The sequence below is a fragment of the Gambusia affinis genome, linkage group LG12, assembly GCF_019740435.1.
Source record: "Gambusia affinis linkage group LG12, SWU_Gaff_1.0, whole genome shotgun sequence".
Taxonomy (NCBI): Eukaryota; Metazoa; Chordata; class Actinopteri; order Cyprinodontiformes; family Poeciliidae; genus Gambusia; species Gambusia affinis.
In genome coordinates, this window is record NC_057879.1 from 8,822,727 (window position 1) to 8,847,912 (window position 25,186).

At 37.5% G+C, this 25,186-nt stretch overlaps 1 protein-coding gene across 7 annotated transcripts in view; it reads right to left on the reverse strand.

The window, feature by feature from the left end:
* Positions 1–25,186, reverse strand: part of astn1 (astrotactin 1) — a 342,774-nt gene that overhangs the window by 128,641 nt on the left and 188,947 nt on the right. For all 7 annotated transcript variants that reach the window (XM_044133570.1, XM_044133572.1, XM_044133571.1 and 4 more), the window contains 2 exons: positions 22,671–22,775; positions 14,408–14,596 (listed from right to left, as the gene is read on the reverse strand). In XM_044133570.1, the coding sequence (XP_043989505.1) occupies positions 14,408–14,596; positions 22,671–22,775 (294 nt within the window). The remainder of the gene's footprint in view (positions 1–14,407; positions 14,597–22,670; positions 22,776–25,186) is intronic.

Sequence of the window (25,186 nt, forward strand, 5' to 3'; positions counted from 1 at the left end):
GTAAACAAGCAGAGAAAAACAAAACAGAAGGACAAAAAAAAAAAAAAACACATAAAAATGAAAATGAGAGTCAATGTGTCATGATGTTCATTTCTGGCAAAACAAACGGTAGAAGAGACCCTGGCAAAGTCTGGCTAACCTTCTGCTGCTCCCTCTCCTCCCTCTTCCCTCCGCGTTCCCACCAAGGAGAATAAAATGCTTAAATCTCATCTGTGGGCTGACCTTGACTGGCCGGGAGCTGAATTAAATTTCTGCGAAGAAGAGCGAGGTATTCAAGTGGCAAGAGTGAAAAGGATCATGTCAGGCATGATTGGAAAATTCAAAGCATCACTCGAAGGGCGCAGATACGTAACGGATCACAACCGCCTTGACTGACGGTACCACAGCAAATGTCACTCCTTATCTCTCAGGGTAATTCCACTGGACGCTTTATTGCATTTGCTGTATGCTTGAAAAACAACAAGAAACTTAAAAGAGACCAAATCAAAAACACTGGGCATTAAATCTTGATAAAATATCACAACTCCTACAGAACGCCAGTATTGAGAGACTTTTCTTTAATGCAATTTATTGGCAATGCAAATGTTGAGGTCACCGAGACGATGATTTAGGGAAGGCAGTTTCTGGGCCCAAGTTGTCTCCATCAATAACCCGACTCTTACAAGATAAAGCTTTCCTACATTCAATATATCATGTTTCTATTGAATTATACTGTTCTACACCTGCTGTTTTGCTGAACAAGTGAAAAAAAAAAAAAAACACCCATGCCCCATTGATAGCAGATTATAATATGCCCGTACTTCTTTTGTGTGAATGTGTGGGGAGGATTTATTTAAAGTCTCTCTGTCAGCACATGAGCAGAACTGCCTATAATTTTCTTTTGAGGATGTCACATATAGTATTGAGTATTTTGGACTGTAGATAAACGGTGAAGCAATCATATCTTGTATATTAAATTCTTTACGTCTTGCTATATTTCATTCTTTTTGTCTTTCAGTCAGTTATTCTGAGATTATTCATGCCTCTAATTCCCAATGTGGTCATGCTTTACAGCTTATGAAAACCTTCAATCATCATTAGGGTAGTGTGTGGGAAATATTAGGAAGCTGGTGAACATTTTTGTCCTCACAGTGGAAGGTTTTGAAGCAGGAACCAAAATGGGCAATTGTAAGGATTAAAGTGAAATTAGTAAGAAGTAATTGTAATGACTAAATGACTTGGTCGGAGTATTTCTAGAACTGGAGCTCTTGTGGAGAGCTCCCAGATTGCAGCGGACAGTATCCATTAAAGGGGACAAAAAGGGAACAATTATGAACCAGCAACAGAGTTACGATCAGATAAGTTCAACAATTCGTGTGCGGAGCGAGGCCAGGCCCGGTGCGATCTGATCCGACAGAAAACCTATTGTAGCTCACATTACTAAAGATCCTAATGCAGGTTCTGATGTAAAAATGACAGAATACACATTGGGTTGAGATTTGTTGCAAATGGGGCTTTATAGCCTCAGACTAATTAAGTTGGAAATTAAATTCTCTAATGGCTGACAGAAATTGGAGGATGGAGATGTCTGTAACCTTGGAGGTTAGAGACCAAAAAAGCTACAGAACCGTCGAGCCAACAGAATCGAAAAACAGCACGGGGCCACTGGGTAGGAAAAAGGTTAAGACCCAGAGGGCCCACCATACATGCTTAATTATATGCTTTTAAATTGATATAAAAACATATTCATCATCTAGATGCATAAAAAAAGAAAGGAGGAAGCCGCATTTAAATACATTAAATGTGTTAGTAAGCTTTCAAAAGCCTGGGACAGTGAATGTCTTTTCTCCTGAAGGTTCAACACAATGTGTGCAGAAGTCGCAGAGGAAAACAACGCCTACACTGTAGATGGATACTTGTTCTCATTTTCTGCATATCGTGCACCAAAATGTTTTACACATATGCACAGACGAATGTGTTGGAGTGTAAGTGAGATGGCTCAGAGACGCAAAAAGGTGGCTCAAAGATCCCAGAGTTATGTACTGCTGCTGTAGATTAACATTATGTAAGCTAGTCACATTTAAATTTCATTACGTCCCTGATACTAGAAATGTATGAAGGTGATAATCCTAATACTTCCCCTACAGGGTTGTTATGATCGCCATGGTGCAGAGATCAGCAGGCACTGGGCTAGAAAACTGTCCCTCATTTTTGTGGTTTGTGCTGCAAAAACAATAATTATTTTTTATTTGTCTAAGGAAGCTTAATGAGGGACTTTATGAATAGATTTATGTTTGGTGCTTATATTAAAATCTGCAAAACTAGAATGTACAGACTCATTCGATGAGGGAGAATATTATTGGAAAGTCTATTTCAGTACCTCCATCACTAAGTGAAAAACATTATACAGATTAATCAAAGATGATGTTTTAACACTTTTATTTCTCTTAGTCATGATTTTCTGCTAACAGCTAATTGAAAGCATTTAAAATAAGAATACTATATCAAATCAATAATTAAAAAACAAACAAAAACAAAACAGAAACCTGGGCTTAAAAAAATAAGTTTAATTCCAGCTGGAAGATTGTTATTTTCAAAAGGTACTATTAATCTAAAAAATAAAACTCATCTGGGCACGTATTCTAATTTGTTGAAAATGACTGTAGTGAATCCAAATCAGAATTTGTTGTGTGTTTTCAGAATTGATGTTTACATTTTATTTAAAAAGTACAAGATCCAAAAACTTTTTCAATAATAAACTAGGAATAATAAGTCATATCAATGAAATGGAAAATGGTTGTTTTCATAATTTAATCGTGAAGGGCAACAACAAAACCCAACATTATAAAAAGAAGGCTGAGCTTGGGAGTACATTGTCAAAATAACAACCTGCTTTTGATTTCGTTTACCAAAAACGCTGTTTTTCTAAGTGAACTTTGGATGTACAGTGAACCCTCGCTATAACGCGGTTCCCCTTCCACTGCCTCGCTGCTTCGCTGAGTTTTTTGAGCAGTTTTTTTATTTTTTTATTTTATCACAGTGCATTGTGTTCTGCGTCCTGATTGGCTAAACAGTCTCAGCGCTTCTTCTCTACCTGTGTGCCGATAACGTTACGGTATTTAAATATACGTAATACAGCTTGGCAAATTTTAGCAAATGTTTTTGCCCAGAAGAAAAAAAGAGCGAGAACAAATACCGATAACTTTATTCTTCTCTCGAAAAAAAAAAAACACACACCTGCACCACAGGCTTCAAGAGAAAAAGACACAAGAGAGCGAAGTGAGCCACAGCGTCACAGTGAAATAGGAGGGTCACAATTTGTCCTGCTCTACTAAGTATTGATGACTAAAAGTATTATTTTACTGTAGTTATTTTTAAGAAAGCATTCAATTTGTTAAAAAAATAGGTTTTGTTCTTTGGTTTCAAAGTAGAGTATTTAATTATGCTGTATAATAATTGTAAAAAATAAAGGTAACTACTTCACGGATTTCACCTAACCCCGCGAAAAACGAGGATTCACTGTAATTAAATTTTAATCCAACGTTCCAATCAAGACTCCAAATATAAAAATACCAAATTACAAAAAATAAACTCTAAGCCACAGAGGTCTGTGAGGATGTAGCCCTGTGCACCATCCGTTCCCAAATAAAACTCTACGTGCGTGGTATTATCTTTATCTCGAAGAGCTGTAATTGCAGGTGCAGGAAAAACCCGTGAAGAATGTAAATGAATTGCTGTTTCTCTGACTTCACACTGGCTCTTACAGTGTTGTTATTAGCTTCTGCGGCTGTTAATTAATTAATTGAAAGAGCATCCTGCTGGCATGCAGGTTGACGCTTTCTGTTAGGCTGACTGCGTTTTTAATCGGGACTAATTATCCATGTGTGTGTTTGGTTGTTTAATGGTTAAACATCAGGGTAGGTTAGTGTGTGAACAGGTCCAGAATAGTGCACTCTTGCCTAAGCATCGGTCTGATACCGGAAGGTAACATTTGTTTGCGACATATGAACTTTTCCCCATTTTGAGATACTAAGCCCATGATCTCTTGCACTGGGTTATATGTGACAAACCTACAGAAAGTATCGCACAATTTGGAAGTGGATAAAAGAGAATATGTTGTTTTTGAAATGTTCTACAAAAAAAAAAAAAAAAAAAAAAAGATGGAATGATTTGTATTCAGGGCTGCATGGAGTTGCAGCTGTTGGTTTCGATTCTTTGCAGCAAGAAGATCCTGGCTTTAAATCCTGGCCTAAGGTCTGCATGACTTTTCCATCTTTTTCCCCACGTACATGTGGGTTCTCTCTTGGTACTCCAGCTTCCTGGCCACAGCCTAAAAAAATAGGACTTCTAGCTAAATTAGTCTCTCCAAATTGCCCTTAGGTATGAGTGTGTGAGTACATTGTTGTTTGTCCTGCGTGTCGCTGTGATGACCTGTGACAGACGGTCAAACTGTTGTCTTGTCCTATAACCACTGCAGATAGGCACCAGCACCACTTATCCGTGAGAGGATTAGTGACTTTAGACACCGGACGGATGGATTTGTGCTCACATTCCTGAGTCAATACTTTAGAAAACTCCTTTTTTCTTCAACCATAGTATTACGTTTATGGGATCTGGTGTATCTCTCCTATTGTTGCACTTCCACAAAAGTTTTGCCTCGTCTCAAAATAAGACGAGGCAAAACATTTTAAACCGGTTTTGTAGGTTGTTGAATATAATCTTGTCAATAAAATCTTGTAGAAATTATTTATGGATACTTGATTCTACTTTGTTGTTGTTATTTTAACTGTCTTGCTACATTTCCAATTTATATCCTTTCAAAAATATCTCAGAATATAATTTGGTGCTTTGGATTGTCCAAATTACCTAGAAAAGAAGCTGCAGTCCAAAATCTTTTTGAAGCTAAATCAATGTTTCATTGTGGGGACGGGATCAGGGTTAGCTTCCCAATAACAAAGTGAACAGTTGTCTCTCTGTAGATGTGCCTGGTAGAGCCATACCTTGAAAAGATTGAGGCTATTATTGCCATAGAAACTGATTCTGCAAATGAATGATCAATGGAGCATGAATAGAAATGCAACACATTTTCCTTCTTTAAAAGAAATATACAAGTTTTCCTCTTAACCTTTAAACTTATGTACCAGTTTGTGTTGTTCTACCTCATGAAAATGAACATTACAAAATGTGGAAAAATCTTTTTTTTTTTTTTTTCTAGTTAATGTAGATTGACGATACGAACTGAAAAGTGACATCACTTGGTTGCTGCAATGTTGTGCAGCTTGTAGTTTGGCCAGATTTTGCTTTTCCCAAATAAAGTTTTTATTTACATATTCACGTTCTTTTGTCATCATTTTGCAATGTTAAAATACACACCACACATCAAATTGTAAATTGCAATGTAAAGCCTAGTTTGTAAATTGTAAAAGTAAAAAATAAAACCAAAAGAACACTTTGCATTCTCTACTTTCATATTCTGCTGTTGCAAACGAACAACACTATTCTTGTTTCCACTTTTGTGCCGTCTGATAACCGACGCTTCCTGGAACAGCATTCAAACAATCTGTTTCTCATTTTTGCCTTCAAGTTAAGCTGCTGGTGCAGTTCCCCTTCGTTAAACGTGATGAGCTGGATGAGATTTCTCTCTGTCTTTTCGCAGCAGAATTGAACCAGGAGGGAAACGCACATTTTTTTTTTTTTTCCAAATGGGCACATGGGCCGGAAAACAAAAACACTTTTGAATCTAAATAGATAACTAAATGCGCTAGGAAGGCTTTTTGTTTTGTTGTTGTTTTGTTTTTTTAAAGAGCCATCAAAGTGGACACATTTCAGGACAGAATTTTCTGAGTTAGCAGACATCTGCTGCATGTCTGTCTGTAATTGTCTAGTGAATGAACAAGCAGAGGACATTTATCACCCTGTCTTCTCTTCAGGCAGACAGATGACATCTCCTCCAACACCTTCACCCACACCTCCCCGGATCTTCTCTGTTGCCTTCGTATAACAGCTTCTCTTGTGTTCACCTCCTCTCCGCAGCTCCTTCGCTGTTGGTTCTCCTCCATGTCACACCCATTTTCCGCTATTTATAATCTGCTCTCCTCAGCTCTTTTTGCAGGCCTCTCCAGTCTTTTGTTCCCTCCCTTTTTGAAGTCTCCTTTCTGTTAGTTTCTTTCCAGCTCTCCAACAATCACCTAACAACTTTCCGTTGTACCCCTTCCTGCGCGCCACTTCAGCTTCAAGTCTAACAAGCTATTTATCCAACTGGGTTTTGCTGACTTTTAAGGGGGATCTTACGACAAAAACTGAATGCATCTAAATTTATAAATCAAAGCTAATAATCTGCTTACTAGAAAATCTTATTGTACTATTTTTTCCATAGCTCATTACTTTACTGACAGATAACAGAAATAAACTAATTAGCAACATTAAAGGTGGTAAAAAAGCATTTCCACACAACAAATTTGAATAAATTCACAAAGCCAAAAATTACACGCACACAAATACCTTGCAAGATATTAAATGTGGACCTTTTAAAACACTCGATTTATTATTCTGCTTAAAACTTTTGTGACACTAATTGTATGAATTAGTTCTGTTTTCCCTGATTGCTTTCCACAGTTGACACTAGAGACACACAGCTCATTTTACTCGCCCAGCAGGAAGTCCTGCAACCGCACTACACATAAGAAAGAAACAAAACGTGTTTTCATCATTTAAGGAAGGTAGTTTGAGCAAGGAACCCTTTAAATATAATAAAAAAATATATTTATATCTCACTTCTATTGGTAGAGAGGAGGAATATTTTACTCCAATTTGTAAACAAAAAACTGCCAAAGTAAGTATGGTTGCCACTCTTCAGTCTTTCCTTCATTACTGAGGTACTGATGTTATTTCAGTTTGGAGGCTCCCTGCTTCATTTATCACTATGGATGTTTTTAAATGTTTTTGTCTGAAGTAGTCATCAGCTCTACTCCTAAAACCAGATTATATGGGGTGTAATGTTGCAGTGTATGTTTTTATTTTCCTTTTTTGCTTTATGATATCCAGGGGTTATTGCTTATTTTCTAATCGTGCAATGCAGGGGTGAGTTTAGGTCACAGAATGTGAAGAATATGAATTAGTTTTGCTTGTAAAAGACCTAAATATATAAATATCAGGAGGGATGAGAGATCCTCACCCTATCCTCCTCCGCTGTACCTCTAAGGTGTCCCAGCATTTCAAGCAGCTGGGTTCTTGTCCAACTCACATTACAATATCTATCTCAGGTCAGCACAGCTACATTGTTAAAACAATTCTGAAAAGTAGTAGGTTTGTCTTTTTTTAGAAAAAAAATGTCACTATTAGGAAATAGTCCAATGTAGAACCATTTACAACAAGCAATCAATACTATCCATCCATCCATTTTTTTAAACCTACTTAATGTTGTTCACACTCACAGCAGTGTTGAGGGTCATTCTAAGGGCGAGAGACGGAGTACAGCCCAAGTTGTCCATATATAACAGGGTCACGATATTTTATTTTCCATGTTCACTTAATGACTTTTACCCCTTAAAAACGATTTACAGCAAAATTACTATAAAACGTGACTCTTTTTGGGTCAAGGGATTTTAAGATAACATATTCGCAGTTCAATAAAGACTATAATTGTGAAAAATAAATGGGCGTTCTGCTCCAATGTATAAGAAGAATTATAGTGAAGCAGTTTGGGCTTGACTTAAAAGTGAGAGGTTTCAGCCAGTCTCTGGGCCTGAACACGTAGAATATTTATGTCAAACTTCATAGCCTAAGGCTAATGGCTGGCTAGATGACATTTCACCAGAACATGTTTTGCATTTTCTAACTCTTTTTTTTCATTGGAAACACCAATCAGCAAACAGAAATAGGAGATTTATTACAAACATATTGTGTCACTTCAGTGTATCAGACACTACTTGCAAAATAGATTCGCAGATTAAAAAAAAAAAAAAGCTTCAATCGGGATTTTTGTCCATCTGGGCAATGCAGTTATGTTAGCAGAATTAAAAATCTAATATTGGGTGCAATTCTTAGTTTGTAGATTTCTATTAAACGTGGGACACAATTAAAAATGGATTCTTTGTGCAATTTTTTTCTGTTTTTTCCAATTCTTCCACATTAAAAAAATTCTGAAAAGCTTCAACTGGAATCTTTTAGAAACAGTAAATATTTATGTGTAAGCATTTCTGTTTACAAAAGTCTGAATGACCACAAATCAATAGTTTCATAGGTTGAAAATCCTTGTTCAGGGCTGCTGCCCAAATTTTAATTTAAGCTCTCACAATGGACTGTGATTCCTGTTTAAAATGCTAAACACAACTAAATTAAAAAGAACAGTCCAAGCTAACAGAAAAAAGGTAAACACATTCATGTCTTAGTTTCAGGTAGAGATGGCCTGGTATGCCGTTTTGTATTGATTTCGAAAAAGTTACATTAATATGAGTGACGGGTGGCAATCCCTTAGTTTCCCAGTAGAGGTCTGTTTTCATCTCAGAAATATTTTCAGTCAGCAACATTTGTCTTTCTTATAAACCCAGAACAAGCGTGAGAGTCTTCCTCCAGCTGTGGGTGAGGAGGAGGAGGAGTGCTGCAATACTTTACGCTCCACACAAGCAGAGTGCTATAAAATCGATGCATTCTTTATTTTCACATTTCTCTGACAGTTTTACAATTAACCGTATTTATACTCTAAACGTACTAAACCAAAGGCAGCCTCGGTGAAATATTTATAACCGAGCACGCTGTCAGGAATCAACAGCGTAATTCACCGCTGCACCTCGCCAGGGCGGGAGGTGTTATTCCGAGGTGTTCGAGTTGCGTGTGAAGGGTCTCGCAGGTCAGGACCGACACCGTATAATTTCTTTTTGTGCTACTCTCTCTTTTCCTGAAGCAAAACTTTGTTGAGTGCTTTGCATTAAAGTGACAGGCCCTAATAGAATAAATAAGGCGTCTATTTTTACCTGGCTTCTGGCAGGATGATCGTTACACCACACACCAGCACGCAAAGCTGTACAGGAGGTTGGTTAAGAGCTGACACCTGGCTCAGTGGGGAAGGGCACTGAGGGGGTGGAAGGAGGCCATGCTGATTTAGTTAATATAAGTAGGGAGTGCAACAAAACTGAGAGCTTCAGCTCAGAGAGGCAGTGCTGACTGCTCTGTTTACTTCAAAAATTCTTTGCTTGTTGAACAATGCGTATCAGCATTGTTTTTTTTTTCTTTTATTTTCTCTGACATTTAACAATTAGGCAAGCTTTATAATGTCACTTCCTGCTTGAGAGAAACGTTCCAGTTTAAACTCCTGCTGGAGAGTTCTGACATATCTCCAAAGTATTTGGAGCTGTTCTGAGGCAAAGCGTGGTCTCTGCAAATGTTCAACGACAGGCCACTCGGTAAGCATGAGAAGAGACAAAGTAAATCAGGCTAATTATATTCACATCCAAAGAGTTCGGAAAACTGAGTTGCACTATTAAGTGGTACTTTCTACAAGTCTGCAGACATTTCTTGGTAGACTTTTATCTACCCACATAACCCTTAATGACTGGTTTCTATCTGAGAAAATTACCCTTTCAAAACTTTAAGTACTATGCCTATTATCACCCTGTTGCTAATTTGTCTTTATTTTCAATAGTGTAGCAAGACGAAATTAAAAAGGCAAAAATCTCTCTTTTATTTCACATACAGCAGTTATACACTAAATTAAGTATTTATACTTTGAAAGAGAAAAACAATACGTAGAAGATCTATATATGTGCTGCCACTATTGTTGAAATAAAATTGAGATTGGTTAGAATACTGTAAGTACACATATTTTTATTTTACTGCAAAGTAGTTGGTCTGGACTGTGTCTCATTTTGTTCATCAACCAGACAACCCAAGGGAAACAAGAAAGTGACCTCTTGGCAAAACTAAAACATCTTGTCCTAATGCAGCAGAAAGCATTGTATTCCACACTCTTGATCCCAATAAACATTCACTATTTTATACAAGACTCCATCAAAAGCAACAAAACATCAACATTGCCCTTTTCCCCTTCTCCTAAACTTTCCATTTAATCGAATGATCTGGAAATGTGTTTGTTTCTTGGGAAACTCAGAATGATGAATTTCTTCATATTCATCAGTCTGGGTTTTTTTTCCCATCACGTTTGACATGTGATGGGAAACTCGTTCCAGGAGCGAACAAGTGGGTCAGTTGGATGAAGAGCCCAGAGCTCTGGGCATATATTTAACAGTATATGTCTGTTAAATATCCATATTTAACAGATATAAAACTTTTTCTTCCTAATTGTGCTTGTAGTAGCGGGGAACAGCGCTCCCCTCCCAAACACCAAATGGTTCGGCTGTTACTACTACAACTTCCGACTTTAAGTTCATTGAGCAGCTCTAGTAAAGTACAAAACGCTCCGCGAGCTGCAGGCAGAAAGAGGAAAACATGCAGCCTCAATCTGTCCCTCCGCTCTGGATCAGGCAGCTTCTCCATCACGTTGATATAAACAAACAGCATCAGGTCTGCCACCTGAGGAACATCCCTCAAACCGCAGGCACAGCCTAACCCTGGCTCGCACTCCGATCCCACTGTCACCTACAGTGGCTGTTCTGTTGTCTCTCCTATCCTTTCTGCTGTAATAGAACTAACAAAATTTGCTCTTTCTGTCAGGCACGTGTGTACTTGTGATCGAAAGTTATAATTAGACCAGATCTGACAGGAAAAGTTTGGGAGCCTGGGAAACAGTGTTGGCTGCACTGTTTCGTAAGTTGCTCCGGACTGGGATTCCTAGCAGGCGAGTCCTCACTGCTCCCCCTGTGATGAGGACCTGTGGCCGGAGGTGGACAGAGGTGAATGAAATGAAGAGACTGCTGCAGATGCAGAGCCTCAACTGCTGGATCAAGAATCGGCCTCTGGCATTGGGAGCTCAAATCCAAACACGTCATTCAAGCAGAAGCCTAAAATATCAATGATTTGGACTGCAGCATGTAAAGCCACAACTACCACAGTTCAATAATTTAAGAAGTCCCAAAACCTATACTTGCATATGTGAAAGTTTTGATAAAGATGTAAGTTAAAGTACTTACTAACTTTAGTGAAAAGAAGCAGTAATTTACATTATTTCAGGTTCTTGTTCTGTAGCACAGGAATGAAGAAAATTATTGTTATTGTTTTCAACACATTATGTTTTCCTGTTTTGATTTAAACAACAGATTTAACTCTACATTTACATTTACAGGATACAGTTTATTTGTATAAGGGAATCAGAACAACAACCCAGAACTGTAATTCTGGGTCACCTGAAGACAAGGCAGGGTTTTGATGAGAACGACGTGGTCTCCAAAAGTACCAAAGAACTTTCCGAACAGATTACAGTAACTGAACCTCTAAACAGGAGCTGCCTACAACAGAAACAACTTTCACTTTAAGTGCAGTTTCTCAATGTAATAATTTGTCAAAAACATGTAGGGAGCAGCAGAGGCTTTCATGCTATTCCAGTCTGATCTCTGGTGTGGTAATTGAGGTCATGTGTCTGACAATAGGAAACTTACATCAAACCCCAGAGCAAAGAACAAAGTGCTATTAATCACCAGGACAAGGCATCATGACCAAACGTACAGGAGGACACACACTCACACACTGCCTGACCGTGGTTAATGAGCTATGGATGTCTACACAAACATGACTTCTACATGAATTTTAGTGTGTGGTTTTCCGGTTTATGGCTCATTAGGAAACAGCAGATTTAAATCTTTATTTAAATTTACAGACTATAGTTTATTTATTTATTTATTTATTTTTTTTGCCCGCCCCAACCATTCTCCAATGCATCGACTAAGTTATAAACCATTGTTATTTCTAATAAGGATTCTTGCAAATGTCACTTTTTAACCACGATTTTAAAATTATTTGAGGTCGACAACCTCCGGTCAAACACATACATGGTTCAAAGTTGGGAAATCCTCTTTTTCTTGTTATGTTGAAACACAAAATTGACAAGCAGGCCCACTCCAAAAAGGGACTGGTCACGTCGGTGACCCAATCAGAATAGAATCAGAGGAAGATCAGCCTGGCTGCCCCCTGAATATGGAGGCAGGAAGCTGCAGTCAGGCACATCTTGTATTTGGAGCAAAGGCTGGGGAAATGGATCATCAAACTCTCCTGTGAGCTCATTACTCCCTGCAAAAGGGCAAGATATTTCCAAGATGAGGAGAAGAGATTAAGAAGGATGACTCTGATTTCAAGATTTTGCCAATGGAATCAATTTTGTTTTCCTCAAAACAGATGGTTCTGAGCCAAGCTGAAACACTTATCCACTTTGATTAAGCCACTTCGCATCTTCACAGCTGACTGTAATCGCTGTGCTACCATTTGACAGGACAAAGGGGTTTTTTTTTTTGACAGATTTCTGCCAAAATCTTAGACAAACAGACTCGCAGTATCGCATAGACAAAATCTGATGTTTTATGTTCTTTTAACATTTGACCTACTAAATACAAGAGATTAGGAACAAGTTATTCTTTGTTTATTGTTCTTTTAAAACCTGTTTCACTTAGCAGGGTGAGGACATCTACTTTTAACCAAAAGGCATTGATTCTCTAAAGAAAACAGCCTTGTACATAAGTTGCTAGAAACCAAAGAGTGCATGTTTTTCAGCTTGTGTTTTCTCCTTCACCCCAACGTCACAATTTAGAGATCCTATACATGAGTATATTCAAAACCCAAACTTGAATATGCTCCTGTTATTTTGAAGGAAACTGTTTGGGTAACGACTTCACCACTTTGTGTGTCACAATTTTGGTTTGTGCTATAGAGGGATTTACAAAGAATGTTTTAACAATGCTTCAACTACTGTCTAAGTGCTGCACGATGTAATAATTGCAATATAGGCAGGCACATTATTAATGCTGCAAATGACCTTCTGAAATGCTATGTTTGTTATTTCCAGTTCTGAATTCACACTTTGACAGCAGCAATTATTTAGCCTTGTGTATTGAGCCTCCCTTAGGTGACAGCGTTGTATATATCGTAGGTCAAAAGGAGAATTGAACACAATTATTTTTAATCCAATGTTCAATCATTAATTCTATCATTAATCCCGTCATTAATGGTGCTAATCTGTTCATAAGAATATTAATTCTCGAAGTCAAAGGTCAAGTGTCTCTGTTTGTGTAGAACAGACAGCTTGTTGGCAGAGATTACAACTCGTTTTTTTCAGAAAAAACATTAAGTAAGTAAGATTTTATGAGGTTTAGTTGTCACTATTGTATGTTCAACCTTATTGCTCAACTGAAATCACTAGTTATGACAAGCTAATGAGAATCTGTCAAACAAAGTTTAGGAATATCTAAGGTTCTTTGAGAACGCTAGAAAGAAAACTAAAGTCATATTTAACTGAGAGGGGAACTGTACCCATTTTCTTTACAATTAGTATAATTATTATTTTTAAAAGAGGCTGTTCGAATGGGTAGACCTACTCAATAGTTATTGTGAGCAGTTGAAGGTAAATAGACAGCGACAGGTAAACAGAGGAGCAAAAGTGATACAGGACAAACTTATACGACAAGAAACACGCTGAAATCAATGAGGTGAAAATGGCTTTAACTGTCTCTGCTCATAAGTGAGTTAGTGTAAAGAAAAAAAAACCCCTCAAAATAACAACAACCAACAGAAGATTACATCATGTGGCCGACATGTACTCACAATACAAGGAAAGCGGAGACATTGATTCTTTGATTTGGGAAAACTTCAAACCCAGTGCCTTTTAGCATGGCTTCTTCAGTTGTAATAATGCAGAAATTACCTCAAAGCAACACTGATCAATGACCAAGTTCTGGCATAACTGTTGTGTGTCGCAAACCGTGTCTAGAGTAGACAGCACACCACTAAAACATGTTTTGATCATGTCAGATAAAAGAGGTGCTGACAGGCATGCAGCTGCCGCCTACTGAACATAGATAAATCGTTACGTTAAACGAGCCACAGTTAACAGAACTTCAAGCATCATAGAAGACAAGAAATGTGGACTCTGATCATTAAAGATAAGTTGTGTGCTTGGCTACGAAGTGTGATCAAAACCACAGGGTTTTTTTTTTGTTTGCTTTGTCTTTTTAATCTAAAATAGTTGATATATAAAAAAAACCTTAAATACATTGTTTGGTAGTAAAAGTTTTGTGTCATTTAGAAAAGTTGTTCAGTCACACATACAGTGAATATTGAAAGAGTTCTAGAGGCAATACGGTAGCAAAAACCTCAATTACCTAAAGGAGCCAAGAGTTTTCAGCAGGTGTAGCATAGTTTCTGATATTCTCAGACGAAAATATCATGCAACATACAAGGTCAACTCCCCATTTAATCACAAAACAAGAGCTCAGAACTAGCTTTTCTATTCCTTTTAAATCACATACCAACACAAACTTCATTGTCCTACCTTTGCTGATGTCCTGGTACTCCAGCCACAGCTGTCTCTGGACTTGTTTGTTGGGGTACCAGATGGTACAGGACTCCTGGAAGCCATAAACGGCCTCCTGCACATAGTGGTTCCCAAACTCTCTCAGGATTGAGACAAAGTCGCTCCGCTGCGTCGCCCCGTCTAGAGAATGGATGGCAGAGCTGAAAGCTGGAAAGAAGGAAAACAGATGTTCAGCAGCGGTTAATATCGTTACATTTACAGTTGGTTTGTACTTATTGAAAATATAGAACCAGGTCAGATTTTGTATTTCAAAATACTGATTAGAATTTCTTTATTTTTTAGTAACGGTAAATCTTACAGGCCAAAATGAAATAATTATTTAACAACTTCAATAGGATACAGTAAAACAGAAAAATCAGAAACAAAATATCTTGCCACAGATAGTTGGCAACTGTCTCGCCAACTATCTGTGCCAGATAATTGTGTGACATAAATGTTTCACACAACGACACATTTCCACCAAGGTTGGATGCAAAAGCCTCTGGGCTTTGGTGCTAAACAGTCAAGCAGTAAGCCAAAAGAAGTCACCTGTCCTGATTGAGAATAAATATTGCAGCTAAATTAACAGTAATTTACATAATTCTGACTTACTATGTCAAAGCTAAAAGAACGGCATTTAGATCATCGAGGAACTAATTTCTAATGATATTGCCTACTTGAAGAACGCCGCCGCCCCTCTAAAACAGATCTATTAAAGACTCCACTTAAACCAGCAAACCCATCTCTCAGCTGCGACTGTGAAACATCAGCTGCAAAATGTCAAACAGCAGAGCCCTGCAGTGAACAGTGAGGGAACCTTGGAGATCACTTAGGTTCACTCTGTTCACACCTGCACTCTGTCCAGGATTTGTTTCAGAGCTACAGAAGGAACAGGGCACTGAACATTGTAAAAATATTTCTCATAACCTCTACATTAACCTTTGACATTTGGTTTAACTTTTCATGCTGTCAGACAGTAGCGCAGCATGAAAAGCAGAACCAAACTGCTCCACAGCCTTGTGCCAAAGGCTGTTCTAATGCTCCTGTGCTCTACTGCACCCATTTCATTTGATGGGTCTATGTTGTGTTTTTACCCATTTGTCTTTTATCTTTTTAATGTTTTTCGGGGTTTTTTATGCAATGCAATGTTCCGGCGACCTGTCCAGGGTCTACCCTGCCTGTCGCCCAATGACCATTGGAGATGGACACCAAGACACCTGTAAGACAGCGCTGGAGGGCAAAAAGACTATTCTTTTACATACTAACCATTGCTGCGGTAGAACAATTTTGTGTTTGTTTTGCGACTAAGATGCGATCGCTGTGGTAAATTAGCTACCACTGCTAATTTTACACTGGTGGTTGATTAGCCAATTTAAACTCTTGCTCTACTTATGATCTGTCACAGTTGGTGTCTAGGTCACCTTTTTAAAAATGTTTTTAATTGAACCAAAACACAGTGAATTCCACGTCAAATCTACCTACTCAGGTCAAAATCAAACAAGAATAACTGAACTACTTCTCTCTCCCTCGCCATTTTTCTTCTAAAACTTTTTCCTGAACCCATTATCTATTTGTTGTGGTGTTGACAATTAGCAGCAAAGCACTGTGTTCCTTTTTCTTTTATACATCAGGTGTATATCTAAGATTTAGCGTGTCATATTGATAACTTAACGGCTAAAACCAATGGTAGTGATCGTCGGCGAGTAGCTATTTTGTCCTTCAGCAGAGAGATGGGGCCGGGGTCTTGCACATGTGAAATCACACTTCAACGGATCCATAGGTAATAAAAAGATGGATCTGAAGATAGGCATTCATTTTCTTTAATGCTGTTTGGCAAACGACAAAAATAAGTCAAATAATTACTTGATTTTATTTAAAGTTTTAATGGTGAACTACTTCAACAACACATCTTTCAGTACTCAATTACTGTTAATACAGGTAAACGGATAAAGACTGTTCATAGACATGAGCAACATTTTTGTGTTTTTTTTTTAACACCAAGTACATTTGAATGTATTCTTTTGATGTCATTAGATGAGAGCTGAATTTTCCCATTTAATCCAGTTTGTCTCGGTTCAGCAACTGCAAAGAGGTATTTATTATCAGAGCGGTGATGTGGAAGCTGATGTCAGGTGTTTGACACCAAGCGTCTTACATGGATTTAAGTGGACATCTGAGTCATCTGCTTACTATTCATGAACTCTTTCAACCAAAGAGTGAGGATTATCCGCACTGTCCACTCATGGATATGGGCAAGCTTGGGTTCACATTTAGAAGAAGATGGAAAAATAAGTAAAATGTCACACGTTTGAATCTGTTCAAAGCTGAAGTTGTTTCAGAAGCACCCTGTGTATCACAACCTGGTTTTGGAACATTTATCCAAATCTAAAGAAAAAAAACCCATTCCATTCAGTCTCACACAGAATATAAATCAAATTATATGGATCTGGTTCAATGCAAGTTCAGATGTTTTTTATCCATCTGCAGAATCATCAAGTTTTTAACAGGATACAGGAAATTTAATTTGTGGCAAGATTCTTTTTTGCACTTGAGTCTAATCGATCTTCTGTATTAGTTCTCTCCTGGGCTAAAGCTAATAGCCCTAAAATAGGCCACAGTTTATTTTAGGACAGGTGTAGAGTTTCCTTTTAATGACCTTTATGAAGAAGGGTTTAGATATTAACACTTTGCAAACCATAATTTAAAATCTAAAATGTTGATTCCAAAAACCTCTTTTGAAGGAAAATAAAAAGAAGTAGATTTTTTTTTTTTTACAACTTAGTTTTAAAAAAACTTTAATAATAAAATTAGATGACAATAATAATACTTTTTAGGTTATTATTATTATTATTATTATTATTACAGCAAATTATTTTATCTGGACTTTGAGGGCCATTTATAATGTAAGTACCGGTATGAAAATTGATATGAAGGCCTCTTAAAGTCCAAGTGTTTATTCTTCAACCTTATAAAACTCAGGATCTTCATTTCCTCGGCTGACAGTCTTTAAGGTTCTTCTTCATCATCCCCTTCCTCCACAATTGGACCTGTCCGCCCTCCAACACATTTCTCTCCTCTACACTGGATCCAGTTCTCATCGCTCAGCAGTTCCAAGCCTTAAACGCCTTCATTGCGCCATATCTATTGTATCAATACATCTTTCAAAAATGTCTCCAGTCCCCTGGGAGTGCCTTGCATGGGTAAAGTATACATATATATTCAAATGAGATACCAACTCATCAACTGGAAAGTCTGTATCAGGTGCTAAAAGTTATCAAAATATTTGAGTTCCATTATGAATATGGATGTGGTTAATAAGTATTGACTAGTTAGTGATATCAATATGTACAAGTTCTGTAAAACGTAACGTCTTTTTAACAGCTAATATTGTCTGTCATACCATTTCTCTGGTTTACACAGAGCTTTTACTGATATGGATACAAAAGAGCCAGAGTGTTAGGAGATTATTTTGGTTGAGAATCACACAGTGTTTCCACTCCCCCACCAGTGACTGCACTCTGCTGGACAACTGAATAAAAGGCTTTAACCAGTTTATTCCTGCTTAAAGGAAAGAGAAATGCATATGATTTTGTATATTTCTAGGGTAAAAATTTAAGTTGTACCACAGATCAATCTTATAAAGCTAACAGCAACTGGCAAACTACAAGCAGCACAAATGTTAAGCTCTACCCAAGCAGATAGCCCGACTAATTAAACAGCAAACTTAAGCCTCTTATACGCTCCGTGTTGCTCTCTAGAGAACAGAATGGCAAAATAAGGATGACATTCTGAGCAGCAAAGACAGTAAGCACTAATAATTCAGCGTAAGTTCAGAACAATATGTAATATAAAGGGTCATCAAAACATTCCAATTTTAACATAAATTTATAAATAGTAGAAATATTTCATGTTTTTGCCACTTCAAATGAAAATATCTAAATCTTATTCTTGTTTTTGCCTTAATATGTTTCAAAAATCCTACTAGTGTAAAACCTATACATGCATCAGGGCTAGAAACTACATTCTGACTTCTTCCTATAAATTCCCAAACAATTTTTTCCACAAACAAGAATTGAACAACATGACAATCTTCATGTACCTTCACAGTCATTCCTTTAACAACCTAAACACTAGTTGGTTTGCATCACTTTATCCCCGCCTGCTGAAAACAGGATATCACATGTTCTAACAGGTTCCTCTTCTTTGACTCGTTTAATCAGGTCAGGTTGAAACCGTGATGACAGTTTGAGGTCATGTAATCCTGACCTTACAGTATCCTAACCTTTCTAATCTCCCTCCACCAAACTGGACAATGGTGTAGCTCAGCGTCACCTAACCTTGGTCCTCCAGGGTTAGGAAAAGTGCACTGCATGTTTTGCAGGGCTGCATGTTTTGGATGTTTGACTCCTTTGACACACTTTACCATTAATCTGCCATCAATAGAAATCAGGTGAGCTGAAGCAAGAAATCACCTAAAATATGCAGGGAAATGTACCTTCAGGACCAGGGTTGGAAAAAAAACAAAACAAAAAAAAAAACAGGTTCAGCTCCCAGACATATTGCCCAATATTGGACCTAGTTTTTATTTCAGAACCAAAATGAGTAAAACATTTTTTTTAAAGAGTTGAAAATGACAACAAAAGCAGAGTAGAGAACTGATTGATTTCGTTTGAATGTGTATGAACTAACTGCAAAATAACTATTCAAGAAATGTGTGCTTTCACAAGCTAAGAGTGCACTATTATCTGATTAGAGATGAGTGAACTCAACAAGGGGGGTGGGACAAGGACATAAAAGGCATGCGAAGATATGTTTGAAACGCTACATTGATCAGACTATAACAGAATGTCCATATGCTCCGTGAAATTCTTGCTCAGCAAATATTGGAAAGCAAAACTGCAATAGCGGTTTATCATTGTGATTTTCAGGGGAAGCAGTATTAATATCTCGCAGCTCACGCTTCACTCGCTCTAACTTCTCCTCCGAAATTAAATTAGGAGGCCGCTGAAGTGAGAGACAGAGAGCATAGTGAGGATGAGAGATGGGGGCTTCGCTATCAGATGTAAAAATCAGTGGGCTCACCCCTCCAGTGCCTGTTGAAATATGATGAGCTAAAGTGGGAAATGGGACTTAAAAGAGGAAGAAAGGATGGAGGCTTTTGAGTCGCTTCTGAGGGGAGGAGAAAATAGAAAGTGTATCCTCAGCAGACATCACAGCCACTTTCAAACCAGAGCAACACCACTGGAAATGCATTAGAGGTGTCATGGCTGCATTTGTAGAGTAATGGCTGCACTCATCAGGTGAGAAACTATTTATGAGGGATTTCAGAAAAATACATTAAACTTGTGGAGAAGTAGGATTATTGAAAGATATTTAGAGTCAGTCTGAATGACTGAATGGAATATTTCAAAAGATCATATATTATCACAAGTTGTCATTTTCTTCTTCATAAAACAAGTTTAGCAGTAAGAGGCATGTAAGAAAATTGTCACCCCTGACATTTCAGCTGCTAAAAGAACTTACTAAACTTCTTTACTAAATCCCAGTCATGGTGACCATCTTTACTAACGGGATGCTTTAATTTTGAAAAAGCTTTAAAATACATGGCAGGTGATCAGATTCAGTGAAAAAAACAAGAAACTTATAATGAACATACAATTATGTATAAAGTACAGGTCAATCAAGTCAACAATCAGTTTCCATTTTGACATGGAATACTATACAGTATGTTTCTTTTCTTACCAACTTTAGGTTGTTTATTTCTAGTTTTATTTAAATAGAATTTATTTAAATATTTAAAGAAATTCTCCTACAAGAACACTAATGTTTTTATAGTCAACTTTTTTTTTTTTTTTTTTTTTTTTCACAAATACCATGAAATTAACTGCGTCCCTAATTGTTTACACCGTTTGGGGAAGCATTTCAGAGAATCTGTGTCGTGATTTTCTGTAGATTTGTGGAAAGATCCATAAAAAAGAAAAAAAAACAACCCCAAAACAAACAAAAACAGTTAACTGCCAAGTCACTGAGCCCCCTCCTCAAATTTGTGAAATAAAAAAGTTGGCTCAAAGTTCATTCCTTTCTCACTATAGTTCTGCCTTGAGAGTGTGGTTGTGGCAGGGCGGTGTTACACTGTTATGCTGCTACGACTCTAATCAGCTGGTCTCAGCACCGTGTCAACTCACATCCGAGATGAATATTTGATGTACATGCTTTCTACTTCTAAGAGCTCACTGGACGATTATCGCTAAAGTGCTCCAGGAAACAACAAATCAGCTGAGTACAGTTTAAGATTTAAAATAGAACGTTAAAGAGGTGTGACAAGTGATGTGCTTAACTTTTCTTACACTTATGTGAAATGCATCGACTACTTCAAATCTTTGGTTCTCTGATGCCAGGTGGATTTTTAAAAGCTCACATAGATGCAAGATAATCACCAGGTTGACTTGTTTTTAATGAATGAATGGCCACTGGGAGCACGTCTTCCGTTTTGTGACATGAAACATGAAAATACCGATGACTATCCTGCATTTATTTAAAAGAAGAGTTCATTTAAGGAAACAGCTGAACCCATGCAAACGTAAATCCAGAGCAAAACCACATTGGTTGTTTGGGCTTTTTTTTTTATAGAGACACACTGCATAATCAAAGCGGCAGGGAAGTGCAAAGGGAAACTTGAATAAAGAAGATAAACGTCAGTGTTCTGTGGAAAATCGCTTTAATGCCAGTAATGACAACTGATCTGGGAAAAAAAAAGTCTTTAAGGGTGAATTTATTTTTGACACAGGAGATGGCAAATCCCATCCCACTTTAATCATCACTCATCCCAGTCTGACACTTCCGCAGCTCCCTTCTATTATACAGTGTATAAAGCTGTTTGAAGCACCCATTTCCCCAGGCACAGCCTGTTGTGTGTTTCTATTTGCTTTTCTTGTGAGGCAATAACCTTACTTTTAAACTTTAGCACCCCATTACCAAGCCCCGGGTTCAGCGCATCATAAAAAGCACCCTTTTTATGTGAATCTTTGCTATTCAGAGCAGGCGTCCTCAGAGAAAGAACATGTTTATGTAGTTTAATTTTCATTCTGGTTAGACACATTACTCTTTTGCCTCTAGACAAGTCAGATATTAAAAGGTATTAAGACTTATTACACAGTCAGGTAAGGGGCTGCAATTGTAGCTGCAAGAGTAAACAGATGATGTGCTTGCAGCTTCATGTCCCTCTTGTTTGAGTGTGCTCAATGAGAATATTGTGGTTTTCTTTTACACTGACACATACAGTATTTTCTTTTATTAACATATATTTACCCGCAGCCTGTTTCCACAATAACTGTGATAAGTGATTTCACAGCTACACTGAATATTTAAGGACCAAAGCAAGGCTAAGAAATGTTTCAATGCTGTAAACTGTGACCACGTATTTTATCGCTGTGTATTATAATTACGTTGCTCAGAACAGGTAAAGTAATAGTTTGCTGGACCTACATTTAGATCTCAAGAGTTTATGCGCATTTTTTATATTTAGCTGTGAAGGATTCTTTTTAAAAACAGCCCCAAAAATGCCACGTATGATCAAAAGAAAGTGGTGTATGAGACCTGTCATCAAAATGAAAAATAAAAGAGCCAAGCTTTTGTGTTAAGAGGTTAACCTTGACATGGCTTTTTAATTATGATGTGTTCAATAATATATGACAGTATTTGTCTTTGTGCAGACTGAAGAACATTTTCTTTTAGCATAAAAGTACAGTAATAACATTTATGTTATTTCCTCCATCTCATTCTGCCTTTAAATGTATTACAATATTTAGATACTATGAATAAACAACAGTCTATCATCGCCTTTAGGTCCATTTTATACTATAGCACATGCAATTTGAACGCCAGCTAAAATCAATGGCAAGATTTTAATTTAAATCAATGCTATCGAAATGGAACAGTAGCAACCCAATGTAATGGTGTTTAATATCATGCTGCACTATCCAGATGATCTGTCTATACCAAAAGAGTTCCTCACCTCAGCATGCCAAACGCATGCTATATAATTGTACACAATATATGCAACTGTTTACCCAACTGAAGACACTCGTAAATTGTAAATAGAGCATTGAAGACACATAATGTATGGATGAAACAGAACTTAATGTTACATAAAATGCTATTTTCTCAATCTCAGAGTGCTCACCTACATGGCAAAATAAACAGCGTGACATGAGCTTAGTAATAACCAAACTGAGCGATCTACCTTGGGACAGGACCCACTGGTTGAGTTTGACATGGTACAACACAGAGCGCAGACTCCAATGCTGGACAAGGGGATAGCCAGACACCTCACTGTAGTTCACCATACCTGTAGGATTGAAAAAAGAGCAACAGAGAACAAACATTAACATGGACATGGTTCCCTCAGAGCTTTACTGTTGCAGGCTTTAAGGTGGTGTTCTTCCCCATGAGTAAATTCAGCCGGTGGGGGTTGCGGGGGGAATAATCTCCAAACCTCCAGCTCAGGATAAATGTTTTATTTTCTGCTTGGTAGTAGTGGTGGAGGTTGCAGACTTCAGGGTTAGATCAAAGGTTGGACCCGCATTTCATGTTGACTTTACAAGATGACATGAGACATAAACACGCGATAACTGAAGAGTTGGATCAAAGGGGAACGCCATCATCCAGAAACAAAAATGTATAAGATCATAGTAAACTCTATTGAGAAATAACAATGCAGATGACTGATTAGAGGTAATGTTGTAAAAAATCTTCCATAAAATCTGTGCTGACCTAATCGGTTTTTGTCAACAGATTCTAACCCCTGAGCTACAGGTCCTGTGTTACCATGGTTCTCTTGGCTGAATGCTCTGTAAGTTTATCTAGAAAGCCACATGTTTGTAGTGTAAAAAAATAAAAAAGTATAAAAATAGTGCAGCAGTGTGTGAGGCATCTCTTGCCATTATCATTCCACAAATAATCTGGCTTTTAAATTTTCATCTTACTGCACTGGAGGAGCTTCATTAAATCCCATTTGGGTTTTGGCTTTCAATTCATTGTTTTTTTTAATCTTTTGTGTTATTGTTTTTGTAGCATCCCCACTAAGAGAAAAGTCTAAAAAGTCTAAAACTGACATTGCATTACCAAGTCTGAATAAAACAGCAGACGGCAAAAATTAATGATCCATAATCATGTGGAGGAGTTGGCAGCATAAGAGCTGCTGTGCACAACTCTCCAATGAGATGGTAAAGACCAAAAACACAGCAAAACGATCAAAACTACGGCTATATTCTACTGCAAGCTACGTACGTTTTAAAGGGTGAGCTGCAGTCTTTTATGAAATTTTTTGAAAATTTTAATTTGACGTGATCTGGAACAATACAAAAATATGTAATTTATAGGTCACTGTCAACAAAATTTACTTATAATACAAAGACATTCTGCTATCTTCTTATAGAGAGAGCTACTATGCTTCCTTTTAATTAAGTTAGGATGGTTTGTAGGCTAAACAAAGGCTTCTGCACAATAATCAAGGATGCAGCAACAGTTTCTGAAAGCCAAGTCAACAAGAAAATACTTGTCTTTTCCAGCAGCCATTGTACAGCACATACAGTCATATAATCAACTGACAAACTGATTGTCACGTCATCATAAGTCGACTTTTGAAATGGCTCATTTTCCAGACCATGAATTGATTGCCAGAAAATGGCTGGATGATTTTCCTAGAAGCAGTAAAGACTCAAATGAAAGTGCAAAAATGGACCAAAAAGTGAATTTTGGATCATAGTTCCCCTTTAGCTTCTGTAAAAAGTTCAGGATGTATAAAAAACTGATTTAAAAGCTTATTTATATAATGTAAAGGTCTCACTGTACTGTAGGTACCAAATCTAGAATAAAAACACCTCAACATTCAGAAATAGTGTTATCTTATATTTCATGTTGCCTTTACATGGTGTTCTTTTACAGCCCTGAATATTATCTGTATTGATTTGGTCTTATTTGACAATATTATCCCTGCTGAAATCAATAAGGCCTATCTCGTCAGCGCAAAGAAGTCACCCATGTATAAATGTTTTTCATTTTGATGCACTGCTCAATCTTCAAATATTATACACACTTTGACCAACGACCTTATGAAATCAAAGTCAACGGCATATGAAACACATCCCGCAATGCCACACAGCAGAAACAGCAGCAGAAGGGAACCAAGAGTCTTTGATGACAATTCAAAGTAAATACATAAAACACAGACCCTTAGAAAACATTAAGAGTGGTTATTATAAAATTCTGAGAATTGAAAAGGCTGAGTATTTCAGCATTCTCAACTTTTGGAGAATAAAAATATATATATATATTTCAATGCAACATTTATTGAATGGCTTAGCGAATAATGATGCTGTCAGCTGCAGGAACAGGCCCTTAACATCACTTTTATCAAACCATAAGCACAGCAGCAGAGTATAAATCATGTAGTCTCCCATGGCAACTGACAGCCGTGTCATGCTGCAGCAGTGGGATTACGGCCATATATCACTCTGACTGCCCCCACCGTGTTCACAACCACATCCAGAAGGGATCTGAATGATGCTGGTGGTGGAGACAGCAATCCTCCAACCACAGAAACGGAAGAAGGGAAGGGGAAAATAGACGAAAGGAAGCAAAAGATAAAAACTTTGTGTGTATGTGCATTTTAGAGATTTTTCTTTTTCTTTTTTTTTTTCCTGGGTGTGCGTGAGTGAGATAAATCGATGTGTGAGGCATACTGAAAAGCAGAGCTTT